The 22,347-nt window shown below is 54.3% G+C and overlaps 1 protein-coding gene across 4 annotated transcripts in view; it reads right to left on the reverse strand.

Moving 5' to 3' along the window:
- Positions 1-1,011: 1,011 nt before the first annotated feature.
- PDGFRB (platelet derived growth factor receptor beta) overlaps positions 1,012-22,347 on the reverse strand; it is a 42,035-nt gene continuing 20,699 nt past the window's right edge. For 3 of the 4 annotated variants that reach the window (XM_002816074.5, XM_063724322.1, XM_063724321.1), the window contains 20 exons: positions 21,775-22,041; positions 20,907-21,034; positions 20,612-20,786; positions 19,861-20,053; positions 19,089-19,204; positions 17,656-17,779; positions 16,872-17,083; positions 13,640-13,734; positions 12,566-12,698; positions 11,851-11,955; positions 11,374-11,484; positions 10,167-10,326; positions 9,042-9,202; positions 8,370-8,488; positions 8,054-8,176; positions 7,180-7,291; positions 6,635-6,734; positions 5,915-6,020; positions 4,782-5,014; positions 1,012-3,119 (listed from right to left, as the gene is read on the reverse strand). In XM_002816074.5, coding sequence (XP_002816120.3) covers positions 2,936-3,119; positions 4,782-5,014; positions 5,915-6,020; positions 6,635-6,734; positions 7,180-7,291; positions 8,054-8,176; positions 8,370-8,488; positions 9,042-9,202; positions 10,167-10,326; positions 11,374-11,484; positions 11,851-11,955; positions 12,566-12,698; positions 13,640-13,734; positions 16,872-17,083; positions 17,656-17,779; positions 19,089-19,204; positions 19,861-20,053; positions 20,612-20,786; positions 20,907-21,034; positions 21,775-22,041 — 2,957 coding nt within the window. In that variant the 3' untranslated portion in view covers positions 1,012-2,935. Of the gene's footprint in view, positions 3,120-4,781; positions 5,015-5,914; positions 6,021-6,634; positions 6,735-7,179; positions 7,292-8,053; positions 8,177-8,369; positions 8,489-9,041; positions 9,203-10,166; positions 10,327-11,373; positions 11,485-11,850; positions 11,956-12,565; positions 12,699-13,639; positions 13,735-16,871; positions 17,084-17,655; positions 17,780-19,088; positions 19,205-19,860; positions 20,054-20,611; positions 20,787-20,906; positions 21,035-21,740; positions 22,042-22,347 lie in introns of those variants that run through there. The other variant, XM_024247416.3, reaches the window with a different exon arrangement.

Genomic DNA, 22,347 nt, shown 5'->3' on the forward strand with positions numbered 1-22,347 from the left:
CCACTTAAAGCCACAGCCCCAGACTCCTGGAGGCAGTCCAGGGAGGCCTGTGGTTCCAAAATGAGGTCCTTCCCCAACCCACTCAAATGAAGATGCCCTTTCCCCAGCTCAGAGAGAGCAAGGGAGGGGCTAAGGACACACAGTGATGGATCTCAGGCTGACACCTGGTCCACCTCAAGTGAGCCAAGTACAGGACTCTGGGCCCAGGTGGGAGGGCCCTAGCACTCTGTCCCCTGCCCCCAGCAGCCCTATTGCCCCTGGCCCTGTGTTGCTGCCGGGGTCCCACACCGGGCTCAGCAGGAGAGCCTATGACTCATGCCGGCCCCACAACCCCTAGGCTGCTGCAACCGTGAGGGGTCTGGGTCCTGCCAGGTCTACACCCCTCTGCCCTCAAAGCCACAGCCTGGTCGCCACCCTATTCCCTCCCCTGTCCTTACCCTGGCCGCAGTTCCCTCCGCTTCCTCTCTTCCTCTTCCTCTTCTCTCTTCTCCACCTTCTCCTCACTTCGTGCTCTCACGCTTTTGGACACTCTGTCTGCCCTTCTCCTACCTGGGGCCTGATCATGACTCACCTGGACCTGGAATCTGGGCTGTAGCAGCTGCCTGTCACAGAGCACACTGGCCTCAATCCGGGCCTGTGGGCGGAGTGGAGGGGAGGGTGTCCCAGCTGATAGCCAAAGCCAAAGCACATGGTGGGGGCAGTGAGGCGCCTCAGCACCAGAGCCTTGGAGCAGCCCTGCAGCCCCACACCCTCCTGCCCGACTCAAGGCCAGGCTCTGCGGAGCCAGAAAAGCCTGCTCGCTTTCCACCTTGGGAAACCAAGCCCAAGGTCTAGGCCCCCCAGCTTCCAGAGAGGGGTGGGAGAGCGAAAATCCCCACTTTACAGATGAATGAAATGAGACTCAGAGCTGAAGGGACCTGTCTGGGGGTCTGCGTCTGGGTGAGCCCCATGTGCCCCACTCCACACTCCCCACGGGCAGGAACCCAAACCCGAGAGAGACCACAAAGTCTGTGAGTGAGAAGCACCAGGTTTAATATTAAAATCTTTCCCTTAAAAAAAAGTACACAGATAGAAAAACTTAACAGCATACAAAATAGCACTTCTGCTGTATAAATGTGAGTTAACGTGAGTCCTAAAAATATTTGTAAACCTAGGTGATTATATCTTTGGTACCGTATTGAGAGCCCACTCTCCCTCCTTGGACCAACTCTGGGGATCCCAGGGAAGTAAGGTGCCAACCTGCAATGCAGGGCTGGTGCCCAGAAGGGTTGAGCTTCCTGCACCCCCTTCCCAACCCTCCCCGTGCTGGGGCGTCTTGGCTACAACCTTGACTCCCCTGGCAGCTCCAATGCCCACTGGGCTAGGGACAATGAGATGTCACTCCTAGGTCTGGGCAGTGACAAAACCATACCCCCATGGAGCGCTGCCTCAGGGATGGGGCAGCTGGTGGGTGAGGAGCAAACCTCCAAAGCGCCCACCTCTCATATCCTTCTTGGGGTACCCATCTGAAGCTTCTTGTCTTTTACAAGACATAACTGTCCTCACTGTCCATTCTGTCTTCGACGCAGACCTCGGTGCAGGTGCTGGAGTGCTGGGCTGCAGGAGGTGATCTCATTTGCCCTCTTTGTCCCTTTTGCCCAGGATACCCCCAGAGGTCATCGTGGGTAGTGAAAGAGGTCCCGTGGTCTTCCCATGTCCCTGGGGCAGCTGCTGGGGGCTTTCCAGCACACCGGCTGTCACTCTAAGTCAAGGCCTGGGCAGCTGCGTTCTTGAGACTTGCTGGGGGCCTGGGGAAGGGGCGTGGTTCCTGAGTCCCCAGAGTGTGATGTGTGATCTGGAATCTCCCAGGAGCCCAGCTGACCCCCAGGATGGAAGTTTAGGATATATGGCCTTGCTTCATCTGGACAAATGTGCAACCACCTGGAATATTCTAGAATGTTAGTGCTGGCAAGGCACTGGGAGTTAATAAGTCCGACTTGTTCACTTTTTGAAGGGGAAAACTGAGGCCCAGAGAGGGTGAGAGATTCCTCCAAAGCCTCATAGCAGGTCCAACGCAGAGCCAGGGCCATATACTGGCACACACATGTGGCCACTCCACACTGGCACATTTACATTCTCATCACAGATGCAGGGCCCGTCTGGCCTTCCAGACTCTGGTGGATGGATTAAGACTGAGGGTGATAAAGAAAAAGCCCCAGGACTGATGAGCCTGAAGTACAGGGACACGGGCACTTGCTATGGCCACGTGTGCTCCAAGTACCCTGGGCAAGGGCTGCAGGCTGGGGGTGTCCTGTACTTGGCTCAGCCTCCAGCATTAATTAGGCTGCCTAGTGGCCCCAGACCAGCTCGGGCCAGGGAAAGCAGGGACTGGCATCATAGGGAGGAGACTGGCTTTCTTCTGGATGAGGCAACACTGCCCAAGGCTAGGTCCTAGCTCAGCCAGCAGCCAGGGATGCTAGGGTCTCTTCCCTAGCTCCTGGGTGGATAAAAGTGCGAGGAGAGAGCTATGATTCCTTGAGGGGTAGCTGGCTGAACAGAAAAAAGTTAATTTACCACCTCAATAACTCCAAGAATCTTCCCAGGGAGGGATTCAGCCTCCCCACCTGACAGCCAGGGAGAGAATCCTAGATTCTGGGTCATCAAGCCCAACTTTCCCATCTTACACATGGGAAAACTGAGTTCCCTGGGGGGAACCCTGGCTCAGAGTCAGTTGGCCTCCCTGGAGGCAGAGGACTGGTCATGGCCCCTGCAGTTTTCTTGCCTCCTAAGCCAGCCCCAGGGTTTGGGGCACAACAAGTCAGGAGCAGAAAGCTTCCAGAAGGGGACAGCTGATAAGGGCAGCCTGGCTGACAGGAAGCCCGGCCAGGCCAGGCCAGGAGATGCTGGGTGCTGGCAGAGGGGGAGCTTCGGGCAGGGCAGGGTAGGGGCCAGCCCCCTACAGGAAGCTGTCCTCTGCTTCCACCCGAGGCGCAGGGCACCCTGAATCCGGCAGCTGTTCCAGCTCCGGCTCTGGCTCCACCTGGAGCTCAAGCTGGGGCTCTGGCTCTGGTTCATCCTGGGGCTCCAGGGGGCTGTCACAGGAGATGGTTGAGGAGGTGTTGACTTCATTCAGGGTGGAGCTAGAGGAAAGAGGCAGTGAGTGAGGGGCTAGGAAGGAGCCCAGGAGGATTCCAGCAGCAGTCATGACGAGCCTTCGGTGTGTCCGCCCCTGCACCGTAGGCTTCACACACTCCGGCTCATTTAACTCCTGTGAAAACTATGCAAGGCCTGCACCGCGAGGGAAGTGTGGCTCAGAGAGGTTATATCACTGCCCCACTTCACACAGCAGAGAAGTGCAGGAGCTGGAACTTCGGAGCAGGGTCAGCTGGCTCCAAAGCTCATTTCTCACCCACCAGCATCTCCCTCCTCTGCACTCCTAAAGGTGTATGCTATCTCATTTAATCCTTGCAATGACCGCCTAATAGAAGTACTTTAACTGTTTGTATTTTACAGAAGAGGACACTGGCCGGGCGTGGTGGCTCACACCTGTAATCCCAGCACTTTGGGAGGCCGAGGCAGGCGGATCACCTGAGGTCAGGAGGTGGAGACCAGCCTCAACATGGAGAAACTCCATCTCTACTAAAAATACAAAATTAGCCAGGCGTGGTGCTGCATGCCTGTAATCCCAGCTACTCAGGAGGCTGAGGCAGGAGAATTGCTTGAACCTGGGAGGTGGAGGTTGCAGTGAGCCGAGATCGCGCCATTGCACTCCAGCCTGGGCAACAAGAGCGAAACTCCGTCTCCAAAAAATAAATAAATAAATAAATAAATAAAAATAATAAAAAAAAAAGAAGAGGACACCAATGTTTAGACAGTGAAGCAGCTTGTCTGAGGGCACAAAACAGAGTGAGCATTCACACCTCAAGCTGTGTGAGCGCTGCACTTCACTCCTCTGCTCCATCCACTGGGACTCTTGGATGGTTCGCCTCTTCAACAGTTAGAGCAATGAGGGCCTTTGGAGCCTTCTAAGGCCTGTGTGCGCTCCTGGCACATATGGAGAAACTGAGGCTCGCAGAGGAGAAACCTTCCCAGGTCTCAGCGGCTAGTGGCAGAGTTGGGACAGTACCCCAGCCTGGGGCTCCAGCCACTTCACCTTGGGCTGGATCTTGCTTTGGAGGTGGGCGTGGCCTCATGGGGAGCCCTTCTCTCCAGTTAAGGGGAGATCCTGTGCGGACATCAAGTCTCCGCAACAGCAGGGTCCTCCTATAAAGCCCCCTCTGACCTGTAACTTCACCACTTCCCAAGGCAAAAGAAAACCACGAATCTCCTTCCCAGTCTGAATTCTGTCCTGAATTCCTGTAGGCACCTCTGACTCCTACAACCCAGCAGGCTCTCTCTGGCCCCAGGGCAGGGTGCTGAAGAACAGAACATAGGCCTCAGGCTGGCCATGAGTAACAACTGAAGTGCTGGGGATGCTAAGTAGGTTTGCTTCTTCTCCTTGGGGCTAGGACAGGACCTAGAGATGAGAGAGTATAGATAACCTCCGAGGGCTCCCTTAAAGGAAATAGCTACCTTGCAAATAAGTCCCAGCCCATACTTTTGTTTTTACTAGCCTGCCCTTTCCACCTCAGGGCATCAAAGTTCAAATGAGTTCCATTCTCTCTTCTGTTCATTGGTAGGGATAAGTACTTACCCTAGGTAACTTACCTCTGAGGCAAACCTGACAGCACACACACACACACACACACACACACACACACACACTGCACACAATTTCCTTGGCCCCAGGCCAGGGTGACTACCTGGCTAGGCTGGGGGAACCCTCCAGTGGGCCCTCGTCAGCAACCTCGGGTTTGGGGTCAGGCAGGGGGATGATATAGTCGTTGTCACCCTCATTGGGCTGCACGGCAGTATAGAGGACGGAGCTGGTGTCCAGGGGAGATCGGAGGCCATGGAACCCGGGCAAGCGGGCCTGGGACCGAAGGATGGCTGGGTGGTCACTCCTCAGAAACTCCTCATCCACCTGCTGGTACTTCTGCTCCCGGGGCAGGGAGAACCAAAGAAACAGGGATGGTCAGGCCAGAAATGCCTTCAGGGATCTTCTAACCGGGCCCATCCCCCTTTGTATAAATAAGACCCCCGCTGCTCAGAGGGGAAAGGGATTTGCCCAAGCCACACGGTTGAGCTGCCCTCCTACCTCACATAGAATCTTACAAGGCATGGTGAGCTCAGGACCACCCAGGGAGGGACAGTTATCAGACCAGCACCCAGGACTCTAACTGTTCCCCGACTTCAGAGAAGACAGGCACAGGCTCTCATGCTGCCTCAGCCTCCTTCCTCAGGGCCTCAGTTTCCTTTGCTGTGAAGTGGTGATGACCTTACTCCACCTCCCAGGTCCCTGGGACCATCCCCGGGGGGCAGTGAGGGTGAGAAATGGACCCAAAGAAGGAGCTGCCTCTGTGTCAAAGGCCATGTGTATTTCCTCCTCACTTGGACCCTTGTTGTTGGATGGGGCAGGGTTTCAGGGCCCTACTGGCTCTTTGGGCCTTGGATAGACAATCCTGTGGCAGGATCCAAGTGGTCAGGCGGTTCACGGTCATGTAACCTGGGGTTATTCACACTTCTGAAGGAGCCCCACGGTTCGGTATGGATGTAAAGGCCTGAGGGAGGCAGCAGGACAGACAGGGCTCTAGGCCCCCTCCCTGCATCTAATCGATCAGCTTCCATGTAGGATTCCATTTCATAAAGCTCTGTGCTGCTAAAATAAACTCATAGCGCCAGCCCATCCCCTCCTAGAATCAGCAAGGAAACTGAGGCCCAGAGAGGACAAAGGGTGGTCCCCTAAATGCCAGCCCATCACACAGAACCTTGTACTCAGTGTCTGACTTCTGTACCAGAGCTCTCTGTGCTCCACCCCTACCCTGCCTCAACATACCTTTTTGTAACCTTCGCCCAACAGTCTCTCGAGAAGCAGCACCAGCTGGGAGAAGGGGGGCCGAATCTCAAACTTCTCTTCCCAGCACTTCTGCATGATCTCATAGCTGGGGATGAGGAGAAGGGTCAGGGTCTCTGGCCCAGGGTTTAGGGGACAAGGCAGGGCTGGGGGAGCAGGAGGCTGCTGCCTCTCAGAACAAGGTGAGCCGTGGAAAGGAGCTGGAGGGAAGTGGTGGCTGGGTGTATCCAGAGGTCCTGCCTCTGGATATTCCCTTGGGAGGCCCTCTGAGAGCCCCCATTCCACATGGTTCCACAGGTTGACTACGCCCGGGTGAGCACAGGACCCAAGCTTGGCTAATAGTTTTCAGCCCTGCAGCTTCCGCGGTTGGTTCTTGATGGCATGTGACCCCACCTGAGCCCTTGAAGGTCAGCTCTGGGACTTTTGCTGGCACTATGGAGCAAGCAGTAGGACATGAGGCTGGCACTGCTGGTAGCCATTTTGGCAATGCTGGCCTGAAAATGAGGCCACACAGAGCAAAGCAGAGCTCAGGGCTAGAACAAAAGTTTCCTGATGCCATCCTTTGAATGGCTGGATCCAGTTACACCAAGGCTTTCTAGATCTCTGAGCTAACAAATCTCTCATCTTTGGCTTAAGCCAATAGAGTTGGATATCTATTGTTTGCAGCACAAAATCCTCCCAAATGCACGAGGCTCCACTCACATCTCATCGGAGGCATGGGCAGGCTGGGCCATGCGGTAACCCCGTTTGATGGCATTGTAGAACTGTTCATTCATGGGCAGCTCTGGGTAAGGGGTGCCACCTGTTGGGGAGCAGAGACAAGAGATATACAGGCTCAGGGGTGGAAAAGTGGCAGGGCACCCTCTTCTACAGGACAAGGAGAGCCATGCTGGCCCTGGTATGGGTAAGGGGACAGTGCCCCTGGCATCTGGAAGTGTGGGCTCCTTCATGGGCTCTGAACAGAGACCGCAACCCTCCCCAGGATAGACAGCCAGAATGTGAGAGCCAAGCAGGCTTTCTGATGTCACCGTTCAAACCTGTCAATACTCAGACAGGGAGATAAAGAGACCCAGAGAGGGCAAAGAATTTTCTAACATCACACAGCAGGGAGAAAGTAGCAGAGCTGGGACCTGAACCAGGATCCCCGTATCAGGGCTCATCCCATAGCCCCACCAGGCCAGAGGCGTGAGTGGTCGAGGTAGACACCAGGCCAGGATGCTGAGGGCTAGAGGAGGAAGCAAGCGTACCCAAGGTGAAGATCTCCCAGAGCAGGATCCCGAAGGACCACACGTCGCTCAGGGTGGTGTAGAGGCTATTGAAGATGCTCTCCGGAGCCATCCACTTCAAAGGCAAAAAGGTCTGTAGGGAGGTTAGGACAGGTGCTGAGTGCAAGGAAGGACCTCAGCCCCACTCTGCACCTGGGACGGGAGGAGGGTACCTGGCAGCTCCCACCCACAACCACTTCTCCCTCCCATTCCCTGTGAGGGCCCTGGTCTCTGCACAGCACAGTTCCCATGTCCATCCCAGTGCTGGCCAGAGGACCAGAGGCTGTTTCTTTTCTCACTAGCTGGGGACAAGGCAGCCCCTGTCCCTGGGGAAAAGCCCCAGGGTCTGAGTAGTGAAGTCTGGGAGCCAGGGACTTGTCAAGGCACCCCCTCAAACTCTTATCCTGGCTGCCTTTGATCTCTGGGCCTAGCGTCCCTCCATCTGGGGTTTGCTAAAAAGTGGGGAGATGAGAGACAGGCAGGATGATCACGTTTTAACCAGACCAATCCCTGCTACCGCGTGTGACCTGCTCATCTTTCTTGCCCTGTCACCTGGGCTTCTTCTTCTGCCCACCACCGCTGGAACAACATTTGGCCTGTTCCCCCTTCCCCCACCCTGGACCCATTACAGCCAGCCCTCCCTGCTGCTATACTTGCTCCACGCACTCCTGGGCGGCTCCTGTTCCTGTCCCTGCACACATAGCTGGGCAGGCACAGCCCATCACCGCTGTTACGGCAGGCCACGAGGAGCCCCACACAGATTTCCTATGAGCTGCAGCCACACTGGTCGGGGGGAATCTGTTCCTGCGGTCACAGGCACTGTGACTGCCCTGCAGGGACCAGGGAAGGTACTCACGCTGCCTTTGGAGATGTAATTCGAGTCCCGCATGATGTCTCGAGCCAGGCCAAAGTCACAGATCTTGACCAGCTTGCCTTCACAGATGAGCACGTTCCTAGCCGCCAGGTCTCTGTGGACGCACTGGGTTTGGAGAGAGGGGAGCTGAGGCCTTGGGGACAATTGTGGGGAAAGACCCTCCATGTCAAGGGCTTTGGGAAAATACAACACTGGCCACATGCGAGAGGCCACCCTGGTGTGCTCTTGGAGGATGCTGGCTAGCTGGGTGACCCACCTCCCCACAGCCCCCACTCTGCCCCACCAAAACCACACGTACGTTCTTGGAGGCCAGAAACTCCATGCCATTGGCCACCTGGTAGCTGAAGCCCACGAGGTCCATGTAGCTTAGCACTGGAGACTCGTTGATCAAAGTTGCCCGACAGGTCCTCTCAGGGGCTAGAGGAGAAGCAGAGGGTCACCTGCTATCTTATGTCTCCTTCTGGCCCACAGGACCCCTGCCCTTTGGCTCCTGGGAGACTGAATGTCTAAGACAAGTGGCTACTGATCGTCTAGGTCTCCCCTAAAAGGGGAATGATTTCTTAATATCAAACTCAAAGTTCTCCTGCTTTATCGGTGCCCTCATTGGCCTTTTGGCATTAGCCCTTGGGCCACTTTTGCCCAGCCTGGCCTGCCTGCCTCTCAGGGACACTAGACCAGCCTGGGGCTGAAGCTGAGTAGATCACTTTCCCTAGCACGACAAAAGGCCAGGTCCTCCCACATCCCTGCTCTCTCCCTCCCTGAGGGTTCTATGCATGTTTCCAGATCCATAAACAGGGCTTCCGTTTAGGGGTCCACTACAGATCAGTTTTGGCCAGGTGGCTGGCCTCAATTTCTACATCTATGAAATGGGCACTAAGCTCCCTTCTTCTCAGGGTTTTTGGCAAGGCTAGGCATGTGAAGAGCATCAGCCTGTGTGGGTGTGGGGTACTATGTCACTGTGTCCACCCACCAGAGGGAACGTAGTTATCGTAAGGGGCCATGTAATTGGAGGACTCGATGTCTGCATATTTGACGTCTCCTTTCATGTCCAGCATGGGTACGTAGTCCACCGACTCGTCCTTGCTCATGTCCATGTAGCCACCGTCGCTCTCCCCAGTCAAGGACACATGGCTGGGGGTAAAGGAGCATCACAGGAGAGCCTGCAGGCTTTGCCTTCCCCTCCCCTCCTGAATTTCTTCTCTCACTCACACACTCACTCATCTTCCTTCAGTCTATCCCAGTAGGAAAGCCCGTGGATCGAGCCTTTTCAACCAACCTGCTGGGCCAAGCTGGGCACTGAGGCTACCAAAATGACAGTTAGAACCCAGAGAGCTCACACCCAGAGGCAATTACAGCACCCCAGGGAAAAGGTCACAAGATGGGTGTGTTCAGAGGCGCCTTTCTGTGTCCTCCCCAGCGCCACCTGGCCATGGGAGTGCCTGGCTGCAATCCAGCATAGGCAGCCAGGATTCACCCCGATACCTATGCCTGTAGCATCAGCTCCCCAAAGAGCTGTGGGGCTCTACACACATCTGTCTCTATGGGCAGGAAAAAGATGGGAAGGAAATTGATCAAAACATCGGAGAGGGCAGGAGTGAGTTTTAGGTCTTTTACGCTTTTCTGAAGCTACTCTTGTCTTTGTTTTTGTAATCAGCAAAAGAACTAAGAAATGTTCTTTTTGGAAAAGAGGAAGACAGGAGTTGAGCTCCCTGAAAGGCAGTGTGGAGGCTGATGTGTAGAGGCTGCAGAGAGGAACACAGCCTGGAGCACCACTGTGCAAATTGGGAGGCTTGGCTCTCGTCTCACCACAGCCTCTGACCCCTCCTCCATCACTGCATGCCCTGGACTGAAGGGCAAACACCCACGACACACAGATGGCATGTCACATCTGTAGAGGGCTTAGCAGCACAGGGCCTGGCATTACTGTTATTCCCTCATCTGGGGTGGACCATCTTGTGGAACAGCCCTAGCTCCAGGAGTGATTCTGTCCCCTGCCCTGTCACAGCCTCAGCTTCTCCTCCTGGACAAAAGGAGGGGAAGGAGCAGTGCTCCTCAGGTATCCCAAAGATTCAGTCCCTGGCCTCCCTCCTGGTACCTGGGCAGGGGGAGCCCAACGGGCAGTGCATTGCTGTAGAGCTCCGCGCTGGGCGGGCGGCGCTTGTCAGAGTGGTGCTGCAGGAAGGTGTGTTTGTTGCGGTGCAGGTAGTCCACCAGGTCTCCGTAGCGGCAGTACTCAGTGATGATATAGATGGGTCCTGCGGAGGGACAGGCTCAGGGACAGTCCCTACAGAGGCCTCAGGCGTCCCCTCAAGGCCACGAGGCTAATCAGGGGCTGGATGTGGGAGAGACTTTGGCATGACAGCTAGGAGGCTTTAGTGCCTTGCAAATCCGGATTCTTTTCCTGCCTGTGTGGTGGAGAGCAAGGTGCTTAGTCTCCCTGAGCCTTACCTTCCCCAGCTGTTAAGTGGGGCTAATTAAACCCACCACAAAGCGCTGTCATGAGGATTAATGGATGATGTCTTTACTGGCTGGGCACGTGGCAAGCCCGCAGTGTTGGCTCTTATTGATATGTTTTCAAACTAAAGCTTACTTTGGAGCTCAGTATAGAAAGCAGATAAAGGCCACTGTTTACAATGATCACTTTAGTAGTTAAATTCAACTACAATGCATTTACTTAAAGTCAATCAGTGAGAACTCGAAGATATCTACGAAAACGAAAATGTTGAAATGAGTGATCATTGCAAACGTGAATAAGTCTATGTACCCAACATACTTCCGTATTTTATTTTGGTTGCATAATGCTGAGGAAAATCCCAAATCTCACAATAAGCAGCTGCAAATGGTGATAACATTTTTTTTTTCAGCCTAACTGGTAATCAGAGCTTCAAATAGACCCAGCTGGCCACAGAGACTTTCTTCTATGATCAAATGAAGGTAGCTCCCAAGTAGCAAGCTGGTGGTCTCCAATGGCGGGCGTATAACTCATCTTAATGTCATGTGAGCTGTTATTTATTGGTTTTCAAAATGTATTGGGAAAATAAAAAAGTGTCAGGCAACACCATGGTCTGGAAGCTGCTGGGACTGGTGACCTGACTAATCCTTCAGCCGTGAAGGTATTGTGATTTTGTGAGTTTCTAAACCCCACCGCCCTCTGGGACAGTGCGGTGAGGGCGCTGGAGCGGGTGGGCACAGACCCTCCAGCAGGAGTGTGCTGTTGTGCGAGGCCTGAGGAAGGGGTAGGCGGGGCCTGGCCTTGGTGGTGGGCACTTTCCCTGAGTCCTCTGGGGCAGTGGGTTTGGTACCTCCTTTGGTGCAGGCCCCCAGCAGGTTGACCACGTTCAGGTGGGGCCCAAGGTGACTCATGATCTTCAGCTCCGACATAAGGGCTTGCTTCTCACTGCTGCGGGCTGTGGCTGAGGAAAATGGGGGCCCCAGGCCAGGTCCAGTCATGGAGGCTCCATGGAGACCCCACCACAGGAGCCTACTCTGACTCTTCTGCCCCGTCCTGTGCTGCAAGACCCAGGCAGCCCGGCGGGGGTGAGCACCCACACTCTGAGGAGGGGAAGAGGCCAGGGCAGGGGAAGGCAGGCTGAGGAGGCCAGGGTGAGGAACCCTTTTTCCCAAACCAGACCCAGACTCGGGAGCAGTGCCTGCTGCAGTGTGATGGCCCCTCTAGTGCCTGCAAATCAGCATCAGGCCACCCTGGGAGAGGCTAAGTGTGTGGGGAGGGGCAGGGAGAGGTGAGGGCCCAGATGTGGAGGGCTCCAAGGACTACTCACATTTAAGCATCTTGACGGCCACTTTCATCGTGGCCTGAGAATGGCTCAGGCCATGAGCCGTGGCCTCCACCACCTGCCCAAAGGCCCCAGAGCCGAGGGTGCGTCCTGGTGCAGAGATGATCCATTAGCTCCTGGCCTACCAGGAAGCTGTACCGCTCCCCCAGCTGCCCCCCTCCCCCCACTCTCCTCCCCCTGGCCGCTATCACCCTTCCTGCCCAGTGAGAGGAAAGAGCCACTCTCTTAGGTCAACCTAGACATTACTTAAACCACCTTGGACTCAGGGTATTCCCTAAACACACTCCTGCAACCACAATGCCTCCCTGTCTTTCTTGGTATCTCATCTAAGTCCTGCCTGCTTTCTGCCCCATCTTTAATCTCTGGAAAGTTTCTTCCCTCCCCAAGGGAGCTCGCTTCTCTGTACCTCCTCAGCTTCCCCAGCCAGACCAGGCCTGCTACTCAGCCTGTCCTCAATCCTTCCGCTTTTGCCACATAGGGATCCCGTCTCACAGGGTCACAGGATCATAGAGCCTCAATGCTAGGCAGTTCCTGGGGGATGATCTTGCTCTTATTGTACATAGTAGGAGATGGAGGGCCAGAGAAGGCAAGACACCAGCCCTAGGTCTCATAGCTAGTCATGGCAAGGCTGGGACCAGACCTCAGTCTTCCCACCCAACTTGAGTCCCCACACTGCCACATGAGGCCTCCCAGGACTGACCCAGCACAAGCTGGTCCCGCGGCAGCTCCCACGTGGAGTCATAGGGCAGCTGCATGGGGTCCACGTAGATGTACTCATGGCCGTCAGAGCTCACAGACTCAATCACCTTCCATCGGATCTCGTAACGTGGCTTCTGGAGGACCAACCCGAGGAGTTAGTTATCAGAGGGAGTCTCAGGCCTTGAGGCCCGTTAGCTTCATCCGTCTAGGACACATGGGGCAGGAGACCCTGAAGCCCAGAGAAGGGCAGGGGCATATTTGAAGTCACACAGCAAGTGCTCAACTGAGCCAAGGTCTTCATGGGCTCGGAGGGAACAGGGACCAAGGGGCCCCAGAGGAGGCTTCAAGACTTGGCAGACTGAGGAGCAACTGGCAGCTGAGGGCCTGGCTCATGAGAACCTCCTCTCTAGCTTCTCTCCCAGCCTTAGCTGCTCCTCAGATGGAAGTGGTAGAGCAGATGACCCCAGAAAGTGACACCAGGTAGGGTACTCGGCTGGATGCGGATGGCCATCCCCATGCTGGGCAAGTCAGAAAGATGTAAGCTTAGAATGTTGACATCTTAAGATGTAGGAACCACAGGACTGGAATTTTAGAATGATGGGATCATGAGGTGCTGCAATCCTGATTCACGAAGCTTAAAATGTTGGAATCACAGAATGGTAAAATCTCAAAGCAGAACACTGAAATTACAGACTAATGGGATCAGAATGCATTTCAGTAGAATCACAGGTTCTCCATGGGTGAGAGCTGGAAGAATCCTGGAGCCCATGCAGTCCACCTCAAAGGTCCCACGCTCCATGGCTAGGATGAGAGGAATGGTGTCTCAGCAGGACCCGGGGACTTAGTGACACAGTAGGGGAAGGGAATCCTGGATAGCTCGGGCCAGGCTCAGGTTGGCCCAGACTGCTGGGGGTGGAGGAAGCTCGGACAGCCAGCGTCACAAGTCCCCACCTGAGTTCCATGCTGAGCTCTGCATGTGGTCAGATCACGCAGCATTCAAGGAGGGCAGAGGGGTGGAATTCATGCAAAATAATGATGTGCCAGTCTTCACCCACTGGGCCAGGGAGGGGCTTACCTTCTGCCAAAGCATGATGAGGATGATAAGGGAGATGATGGTGAGCACCACCAGGGCCAGGATGGCTGAGATCACCACCACCTTAAAGGGCAAGGCTGGAGGCAGAGATGAGAGCAGGCCATGAGCAAACTGGGCAGCTGCCCTCCCCTCACCCCATCTCTGGCATCATAGATCCCTCCGTACACATCCTGTCCAGAATAGAAGCGCCCACCTCCCCATCAGCCTGCAGTGTCAGACCCTCAGCCTCTCACTCTAGGCCACTCGTTCTGACTGTCCTGTAAATACCCCATCCCCTCAGTAACTATCCCCACTCAGATCACTGCTGGCCTCCATGTCCCTTCAGCCCTGCCAGTCAGTCTGGCTTTGCTGCCAGAGCTCTGGACGGGGTACAAATCCTGTTCTGGGTTCCTGTCCATTGCCTGGACCTCCCATTAGCCCTGGAGCCCCTGAGGGCTGGGTTGTGGCTTACCTCTCCCCTGAGTCCACACCCTTGCTGGGGATGCCACAGCTCCGTCAGACTCCAAGCTCCATGCCTGACCGAGTGGCCAGTGGACTGAATGAGTGGCCACTGAGGGAGCAATGGCTGAGACCCCCAGCCTGATGAATCCAGACCTCAGCATGGAGGCTGCTTCCTCCCCACTTCACCCAAAGGGCCCAGCTGGGGTTGGGGTGGTGACGGTAGTTAACAAAGTGGGGCTCACACTGGCCCTTACAAGCCTCGAGTCTCCTCCACCCTCAAGGCCTCAGCCTCTTCGCTGTACAGCTTCCCACTCTCCCCATCCAGCCCTGCCAGACCTGCTTCTCCCCTGCCCTGCCCTGCTGGCCACCTATGAGGTCCCAAGGAACTCATTCCCTCCTCTTCTGTCCCCAGTCTGTGCTTCTTTGCTCCCCAGGAAGTCCTGTCCCACCTCCTCCTCCCCATCCATTGCTATAACCTTAGCCCCTAAAACCACACCTGGCACATAGTAGGTACCCGGTACTATTTGTTGAATTACTAAGTGAATGCCATTCTTATGCTTAAAATCTTTGAATGCAGGCCGGGCATGGTGGCTCATGCCTGTAATCCCAGCACTTTGGGAGGCCGAGGTGAGCGGATCACGAGGTCAGGAGTTCAAGACCAGCCTGGCCAATATGGTGAAACCCTGTCTCTACTAAAAATACAAAAAATAGCTGGGCGTGGTGGTGGACTCCTGTCATCCCAGCTATTCGGGAGGCTGAGGCAGGAGAATTGTTTGAACCTGGGAGGCGGAGCTTGCAGTGAGCCAAGATCACACCACTGCACTCCAGCCTGGGCAACAGAGCCAGACTCCATCTCAAAAAAAAAAAAAAAAAAAAACTTTGGATGGTTCCCCATGTTATCAGTAAAGGAAAAAGGCCAAACTCCTAAAATGGTACGTAAGGCAGAGGCTTCATGACTCTACCTCTGCTTCCCTCTCCAACTTCGTCTCTCACCCCTTATCCATTCTCCCTTACCCTTACCCATCCTCACCATGCCTTCCTCCTCAGGGTCCCAGACCAACATCCCTCTTCTCCTCCCTCCTCCCGCTCATCACACATCTCGGTCCTGGGAAGGAAGCCTGCATCTTCTAGGCAGCCATTGCTGGAGGCATGAAGGAGCCCTCTTGCAGCCATCCTAGGCCCTGTGTGCTGGTGCTCAGCTTCCCGCTCAGGCTTTAGTCACACAAAAGTGTCACATCTGCCTTGGCTCAGAGCTGGTCTTCCACTCAGGCTGTCCACACTGTCTGCCCAGATACACACTTGCTCAGAGAATGTGTATGCATGTGTGGGAGCACGGGTGAAATGAGGGGATGAAAGAAGCCCACCCATCCACCACAGGGCAGGGGACAGGAGGCAGCTCTAGACAGGCACGTGCATTAACACGCCCAAGGACCTGCATACACAGAGACCAAGACGCCTCACATGGCCTTTGGAGCCCTGCCTGCTCTAGATCTGCCGACCCCTGTAGCTCCATCCCACAGCACTTCCTTCCCCTTTATCTGCCGCCCTTCCAGCCCCTAAGTGTCCACACACTCAATCCTCCAGCCAGATTGAGTTGAATTCTTTTCATTTCTAGGAACTCATTTTGCCTCTGGGCTTTTACACAGGCCATTCCCTCTGAGTGGGACACCATTCCTTACCAGGCTAACTCCTAGTCATTTTTTAGGTTTTCACCTAAAGGTACCTTTTCTAGAATACTTTCCTGAATCCCATAGCTGGGCATGGGACCCCTTCTCCCTCCAGGCTTTGCCCCTAATGTGGTGATCCCAGGGGGAATTGCCAAGTTCCTTGTCTGCCTTCTATCTCTGGACTATGGGTACTAGGAGGTCCAGGCAGGGCTGAGCCCTTTGACCTTTATACTTCAATGAGAAATTGGGTCCTCATATTTAAGGAATGAAGAAGAAAGGTGAATAAATGAAGCACACTCATACAGGTGCATGTATGCTTAAGGGTGGGCAGGTAGATACACAAAAGCATCAAGACACTGGTAGGCATTGCTCATACACACAGAAATTACACATGTATGTGTACCTGCTAACAGATGTACATTGTACAGCAGGCACATGTGTATGGGAATTATGCTTGTACACTTTTCTAGAAAGGTATGCTCCAATTATATGCTTACAGACATGCACTATGCCAGTTTGCATGCATGCAAAGCAATTGTACATGCATTGCTTGTACACATGTATAGGAATTGTGTACCCACAGGTACATGCATACAGACATACACTGTGGGTTTAAACAGATGTCTGGGGATTAGGCATGCTCATGTACATGGCTTACAAACACGTGGTGGGTTTACACACATGGACAGGCATAGTGCACATGTGTATGCTTATACACATACACTCTAGCTTTACAGGAGTGACTGGAGATTGGGCATTCTTTAGTACATGATTTACATATCTACACACAGAGGATTTGCACCTATGTTCAAGGAACAAGCATGCTCATGTACATGGCTTACAATATACATGTAGTATATGTACACCACACTGAAGGGTATTCATATCCATGGTTTATAGACTTGTGTTTGTACACGTGTGTACCCATATTGTGTATGCTGGAACGTGTTCCTATGCATGTACACAACAGGGTTTCACAATGCTCCTGTCTGCCCCTGGGCATGCTAACTCCTTTGGCCTGCTGTGGGTACATGGGCACAGTACCAATCAGGCAGGGTTAAGGTAGGGGTTGGGATCGTCAGGGGCCACCGAGGCTGAGGACTCACAGTGTGGCACCACGATGACCTCCTGCGTGTCCTGGCCCACAGCGTTGCGCAGCGTGCAGCGCACCGACAGCGGCCGATCCACGTGCTGCAGACGCAGTGTGCTCACCACCTCAAACTCCTGCTCCTCCTCCCAGTACGTCACGTTCGTCTCCAGCTGGCTCTCCTCTTCGGAACTGTTCCCCAGCAGCGTGGGCGGCAGCTCGCGTGGACACCTGCCAGGAGAGCCGGTAGGGTTGGCTGCCAGCCCCTTCCCCTTGCAGACAGCGAAACTGAGGAGAAACTGGTGGAAGGAGGCAGGACGTGTCCAGTTCCTATGTCCCACTGCCTGTTTCCGAGCGGGCTCCTCCTGTGCTCCCTCTACTGGTCAGCAGGGGGTGCTCCCACCCCAGAACTGACAAGGCTGATGGCACAATCCATTCTTATTTGACCCACGGGGTCACACAGTGTATGCGGTAGAGGCAGAACCTGCACTGAATCCTGCCTCTGTCCACTACATTAGAATCAACCTGGCCAGGAGTGCAGAACTGATCTACAGGGCGGGTAAGGTCTCTGGGGCTCAGACCCTGCAATTTGCTGGGCCAAACTGCCCAGGGGTAAAGGTAAGGAAAAGGGACCATTTAGGTCATACAGAGTAGGACCAAGGAGGTGGTGACCTGGCCTCCTAGGATGCAACTCTATGCCTGGAACAATATGCCAAGAAGTACGGGCGGGACTAGATAACCTTCACGAGCTTTTTCTAGCCAGCTGGGGGGACACTGGGAGACTGAGGCCCGGGTCTGCTCACCTTTTGAGGTCTCTGCAGGCGGACCAGATGATGTTCGGCTGGGGCATGCCCCGGCCACGACAGCGGACTGTCTGTTCCCCGCTGTCAGGGTGGCTCTCACTTAGCTCCAGCACTCGGACAGGGACTGCATGGAGAGGGCACTGGGTCAGGAGGCAGGAGGGTCAGGACAGTTAACAGGACAGGTCCTCAGGGAGGACCTGGCGCAGAGTCTCTCTTGGGGGAGGAGGGCTGTAGACTGCAGGTGAACATTAAATACCAGGAATCGGTGTGAAAACCGATGGCTTCCCTTCTGGGTACTTCAAAGGGAACGCCTCAGCAGGGGGCTAGTCTGTCTTTAACACCTCTCTGAGACTTGCTAATCTTCCCTTTTAACAAAGGGAGGCCTCAAGCTCAGAGCCCTGGGCCACCAAGCTCGTGAAGCCAGCATTTAATAGCATTGTTTGGTCTTCTCTGAGTTTATTTTAGTGGCTGCCTTATATTTATGACATGTGATGCTGATTTTCCACCTACAATAGAGAGGTTACATTTTGTCTTTCAAAATGAATTTGTTTTTAGAAAGTCAATTGACAAAACATTAAGTCATTATCATGTCATTCCTCTGCTCAAAACCCTGCCATGGCTCTTCACTTCGGTTATAGTAAAAGCCAAAGTCTGCACCAGGCCCACAAAGACCTATGGGATTTGCCCTTCTCCCAGCCCCCACTGCCCTATCCCCGTTCTGACTTCGTCTCCCACCACTCTCGCCACCAGCCCTGTTCCAACCACACAAGCATTTCAGCGATTGCTCTGGCCTTTGCACTACCCGAGGTACCCTTTCCCCAAATATCCACCGAGCTAATGTCCTCACCTTCTTCAAGTCTTCATGCAAATGTCGCTTCCTCAGCCCTGATCACTGTATCAAAAATGCAACTCTCACCATCACTCTGCGCCCAGCACTCTCAACTTCCCTACCCGGCCCCTGTTTTTCCTCTCCCGAAGTGTTAGTTACCTTCTAACCTATGTAATTCGCTGGGGTTTTCCTCCCTACTGTTAGTGTTTGTCTTCCCCTACTCGGATGCAAGCTGCACAAAGGCAGGGAGGGAAGTTCAAGAACCTTGAATAGACAGGCATATGGTAGTTGCTCAATAAATACCTATCGAGTTAATAGTACAGTATAAGTGGAATGTGAGAAGGGAAAATCATGGCCTTGGTACCTAAGTGCCTGAAGTTTTGGAAACACCAATCTAGCCAGATGGCCTCCTTATACGGCTGGGGAAACTGAGGCCCAGAGGCCAGGTTCACACGGCAGTGGGTCAGTGGCCTAGAATCCATCTCCTGAGCTGCAGGCTCCCTCTCCCACTCCTCCCATGGAAGGGTGGACAGTGCAGGAAGGGAGAGGGGATGGGGGCAGGGAGGGGAAGGAGAAGGGACATGGGGAGGGGCGTGCTCATCACCATTGATCTGTAGCTGGAAGGAGAGCTGGACCTCAGCGTCCTCATGGAAGGCCCGCATGGTGTAGTGGCCAGCCTCTGCCACCTTCACGCGAACCAGTGTCAGCTCTGACACATACCTGGGGAGCAGGAAAGGCAGCAGTCAGAGTCGGAAGGACTCTTACAGTTCTCCCCACCCTCCTAGTATAAACAGGAACAAGGCCCAGGGAGGGGAAGGGCTTGCCAAGGTCATCTCGGCATTGGTAGCAGAGCCAGGACTCAAACCAGGTCTCGTAAATCCTCACCCATAGGCAGTTCCCCTAGGCCAAGAGGGAGGGTTGAGATGAACTGTTGGTGGGGGTGGGGGGCATTGAAGGGAAAGTCCTATTTCTCTCCCCTTCAGAAAGGTGGACACTGCTCCATCCTAACCTATCACAGTCTCTGTCAGCCAGCAAATCTCCAGCCTCAGGGATATCGCAGGCCACGAGTGGCCTGCCTGGCACCCTCTTCCCCAGTCATCTGCCCGTTTACTTCTTGGCTGCTACTGCTGGCCCCACCCATCACAAGGACAACTAAACATCTGGGTGATCATCTGACCGGCGTCTGTTTCCTCCACTAGACTAGAAACTCTAGGAGGGATGAACTGTCAGCTCTGGTCGCTGCAGCATCCCCAGCACCTGGCATCTAATTTGCTCTCAGAAAGCTGGGCCTAGGTTTGTGGCTGAAAGCCAAGGGCTGCCTGGCGGCTGCAAAGAAAAATAACTTCAAGAATGGGGTGGGAGAGCGAGCTGCTCACCGGGTCTCCGACACGTTGCGCGTGGACAGGGCGATCTCGCCAGCGCTGGAGTCGCCCAGGGTGCGGTTGTCTTTAAACCACAGGACGGTGGGCGGTGGGTAGGCCTCGAATACTACCTGCAGTGTCCGGCTCCGATGCAGCTCAGCAAATTGCAGTGTGCCCACTTCTTCCAGGAGCCGCACGTAGCCGCTCTCTGCAAGGGGTGACCGTCAGGGGCGGGGCCCTGGGGGCAGGGCACCAAATGCATCCCAAAGGAGGCCAGCTGTGGGGTGGGGCTTCAGCCTGGGGATGCTGCCGGCCATGGAGTTTCTGGAGCTGAGGTTGAAATTGGGCTGGGGACGGGGCCTGGAGAAGGGGCCAAATTTGGGGCTAATGTGGATGTTGGGGCCGGCTCCCAGGTTGGGACCAGAGTTGTACTAACAGTTCTCTGTTCTAGGTCAGTATTGTGGCTGATTCTGGGACTAGTGATAAGGTTGAATTTGGGGATGGGGCTTCCCGGACCTGGGATGGCAGTTGGGCTTGGAAGTCAGGTTGGGGCTGGGGCTCTGGCTAGTCAGAAAGTCTAGGTTGAGATAGGGTTGGATTTGGGGCTGACACTGCATTTTGGTTTGGGTTTATCCTGGAATTGGGGTTTTGGTTGGCACAGAGGCTAGCTAGGGCTGCACTGGAGTGTGGCTGACTATACCCCGGGGCTGTGACAGGCACTGGGTCCATCTCAGACTGGGGATTGGGCTGAGCCCAAGGCACGCACCAACCACGGTGATGTTGATGGCCTTTTCATCCTGATGGTCATTCACACTCTCCGTCACATTGCAGGTGTAGGTCCCCGAGTCTTCTAACTCGGCACTGGGGATGTGCAGGATGGAGCGGATGTGGTAAGGCATATCCAAGAGGAAGTCGGTCACCGGCTCCACCAGCCGCCCACTCTGCAGCAACAGGTTGGGCAGGCCCCCCGAATCAGGAGGGGCCGGGGAGAAATCAGTCTGCAAGCCAGATATCCACCCATTCCTGGCCCCTCCTCCTACCCCTGCCTGGCCCCACATTACTTCTTTGCGGGGGTATGTCCACTCGAAGTTGACCACCTCATTCCCGATCACAATGCACATGAGGGTGATGTTCTCACCCTGGCGGACCACAGTCTGCACTGCGTTCACAGAGACGTTGATAGATGACACTGGTAGAGAGAGATTGGCTTAGGTCTGGGGAAGTCACCACCAGACACTAGCACTTCAGCTTGGGGATAGGGTAGGGGGCTAGAGAGGGAAAGGATGACTGATGTAGAAGATTCATTCATTCAACAAATATTTACTGAATACCTACTACATGCCAAGTACTATTCTGGACACTGGAGCAACAGTAGTGAACAAAGTGGACAAAATCTCTGTTCTTATGGAGCTGACGTTCTAGAAGGGATAACAGTCTGGAAATCAAAGTACCCTCTGGAGATCTATGTACGGGAGAAATGTATTGAGCACATACCATGTGCCAGGTACTCTCCATCTTTTATTTAATCTTCACAATTGATCCTATGAGGTAGGCAGCCATTGTTATCCCCACATCACAAGAGGGGAAGCAGGCTCAGAGAGATTATGTGCTTTGTGTAAAGTCTCTCAGACAGGAAATAGCAAAGCTGGGATTTAGACCCAGCTGGTGCTGAAGCTCGTGCCCTCACCGACCATGTTACACAGGCCAGCTCTGCCACTATCGAATTCTGCGACAGGGGACAAACTCCATCCTCTCTCTGCATCTGAGTTTCCTCATCTGTAACATGGGGAAAACACTATCTTCCTTCGAAGGCTGTGGTGAGAATCCACTGGGAAGTGGAGTCGCACACTTTGTAAATTGTAAAGGGCTATTCCTCTGTGGAGGGTTATACTTGCCTCTGCTGAGCATCAGGCCAGAAAGGGGGCTCACCCTGGAGTCTGTAGACATAGTAGGCATCAGAATCCACCTCCCTGTCCCCAATGGTGGTTTTGCAGATGTAGCTTCTGTCCTCAAAGATACCAGAAAAGCCACGTTGGTGATCATAGGGGACAGGCAGTGCAATGTCCCCTTTCTTCTCGTGCAGTGTCACCACCAGCTGTGGGTCTGTTACTCGGCATGGAATGGTGATCTCAGTTATTTCCGTGAGAAAGATGAATAGTTCCTCGGCATCATTAGGGAGGAAGCCCACAGTGGGATCTGCCAGGAGTGGAGCCGTGAATGAGTCAGGGGAACTGGGTTTCTGGCCATCCCCTGAATTGCTGTGTGGCAAGTCATTTGCCATCTCTGGCCCTCTGTCTCCCCATTACAGAATAGGGATGCTCCCAGAAGGGCACAAATCAAATGTTAGAGCTGGTCTCTTCCAGCTCTAATGTCTGATATTGACAGTGCCAGGATAAGAAAGCAGGCAAGTCACAAGTTGAAATGCAGCTGATATCTGGAGCTTGGAGAATGGGGAAGACGGGATGTGGGGTCAAGAGGGAGCAGATTGGAAGCAGCTGAGAA

The sequence above is a fragment of the Pongo abelii genome, chromosome 4 (assembly GCF_028885655.2).
Source record: "Pongo abelii isolate AG06213 chromosome 4, NHGRI_mPonAbe1-v2.0_pri, whole genome shotgun sequence".
NCBI lineage: Eukaryota > Metazoa > Chordata > Mammalia > Primates > Hominidae > Pongo > Pongo abelii.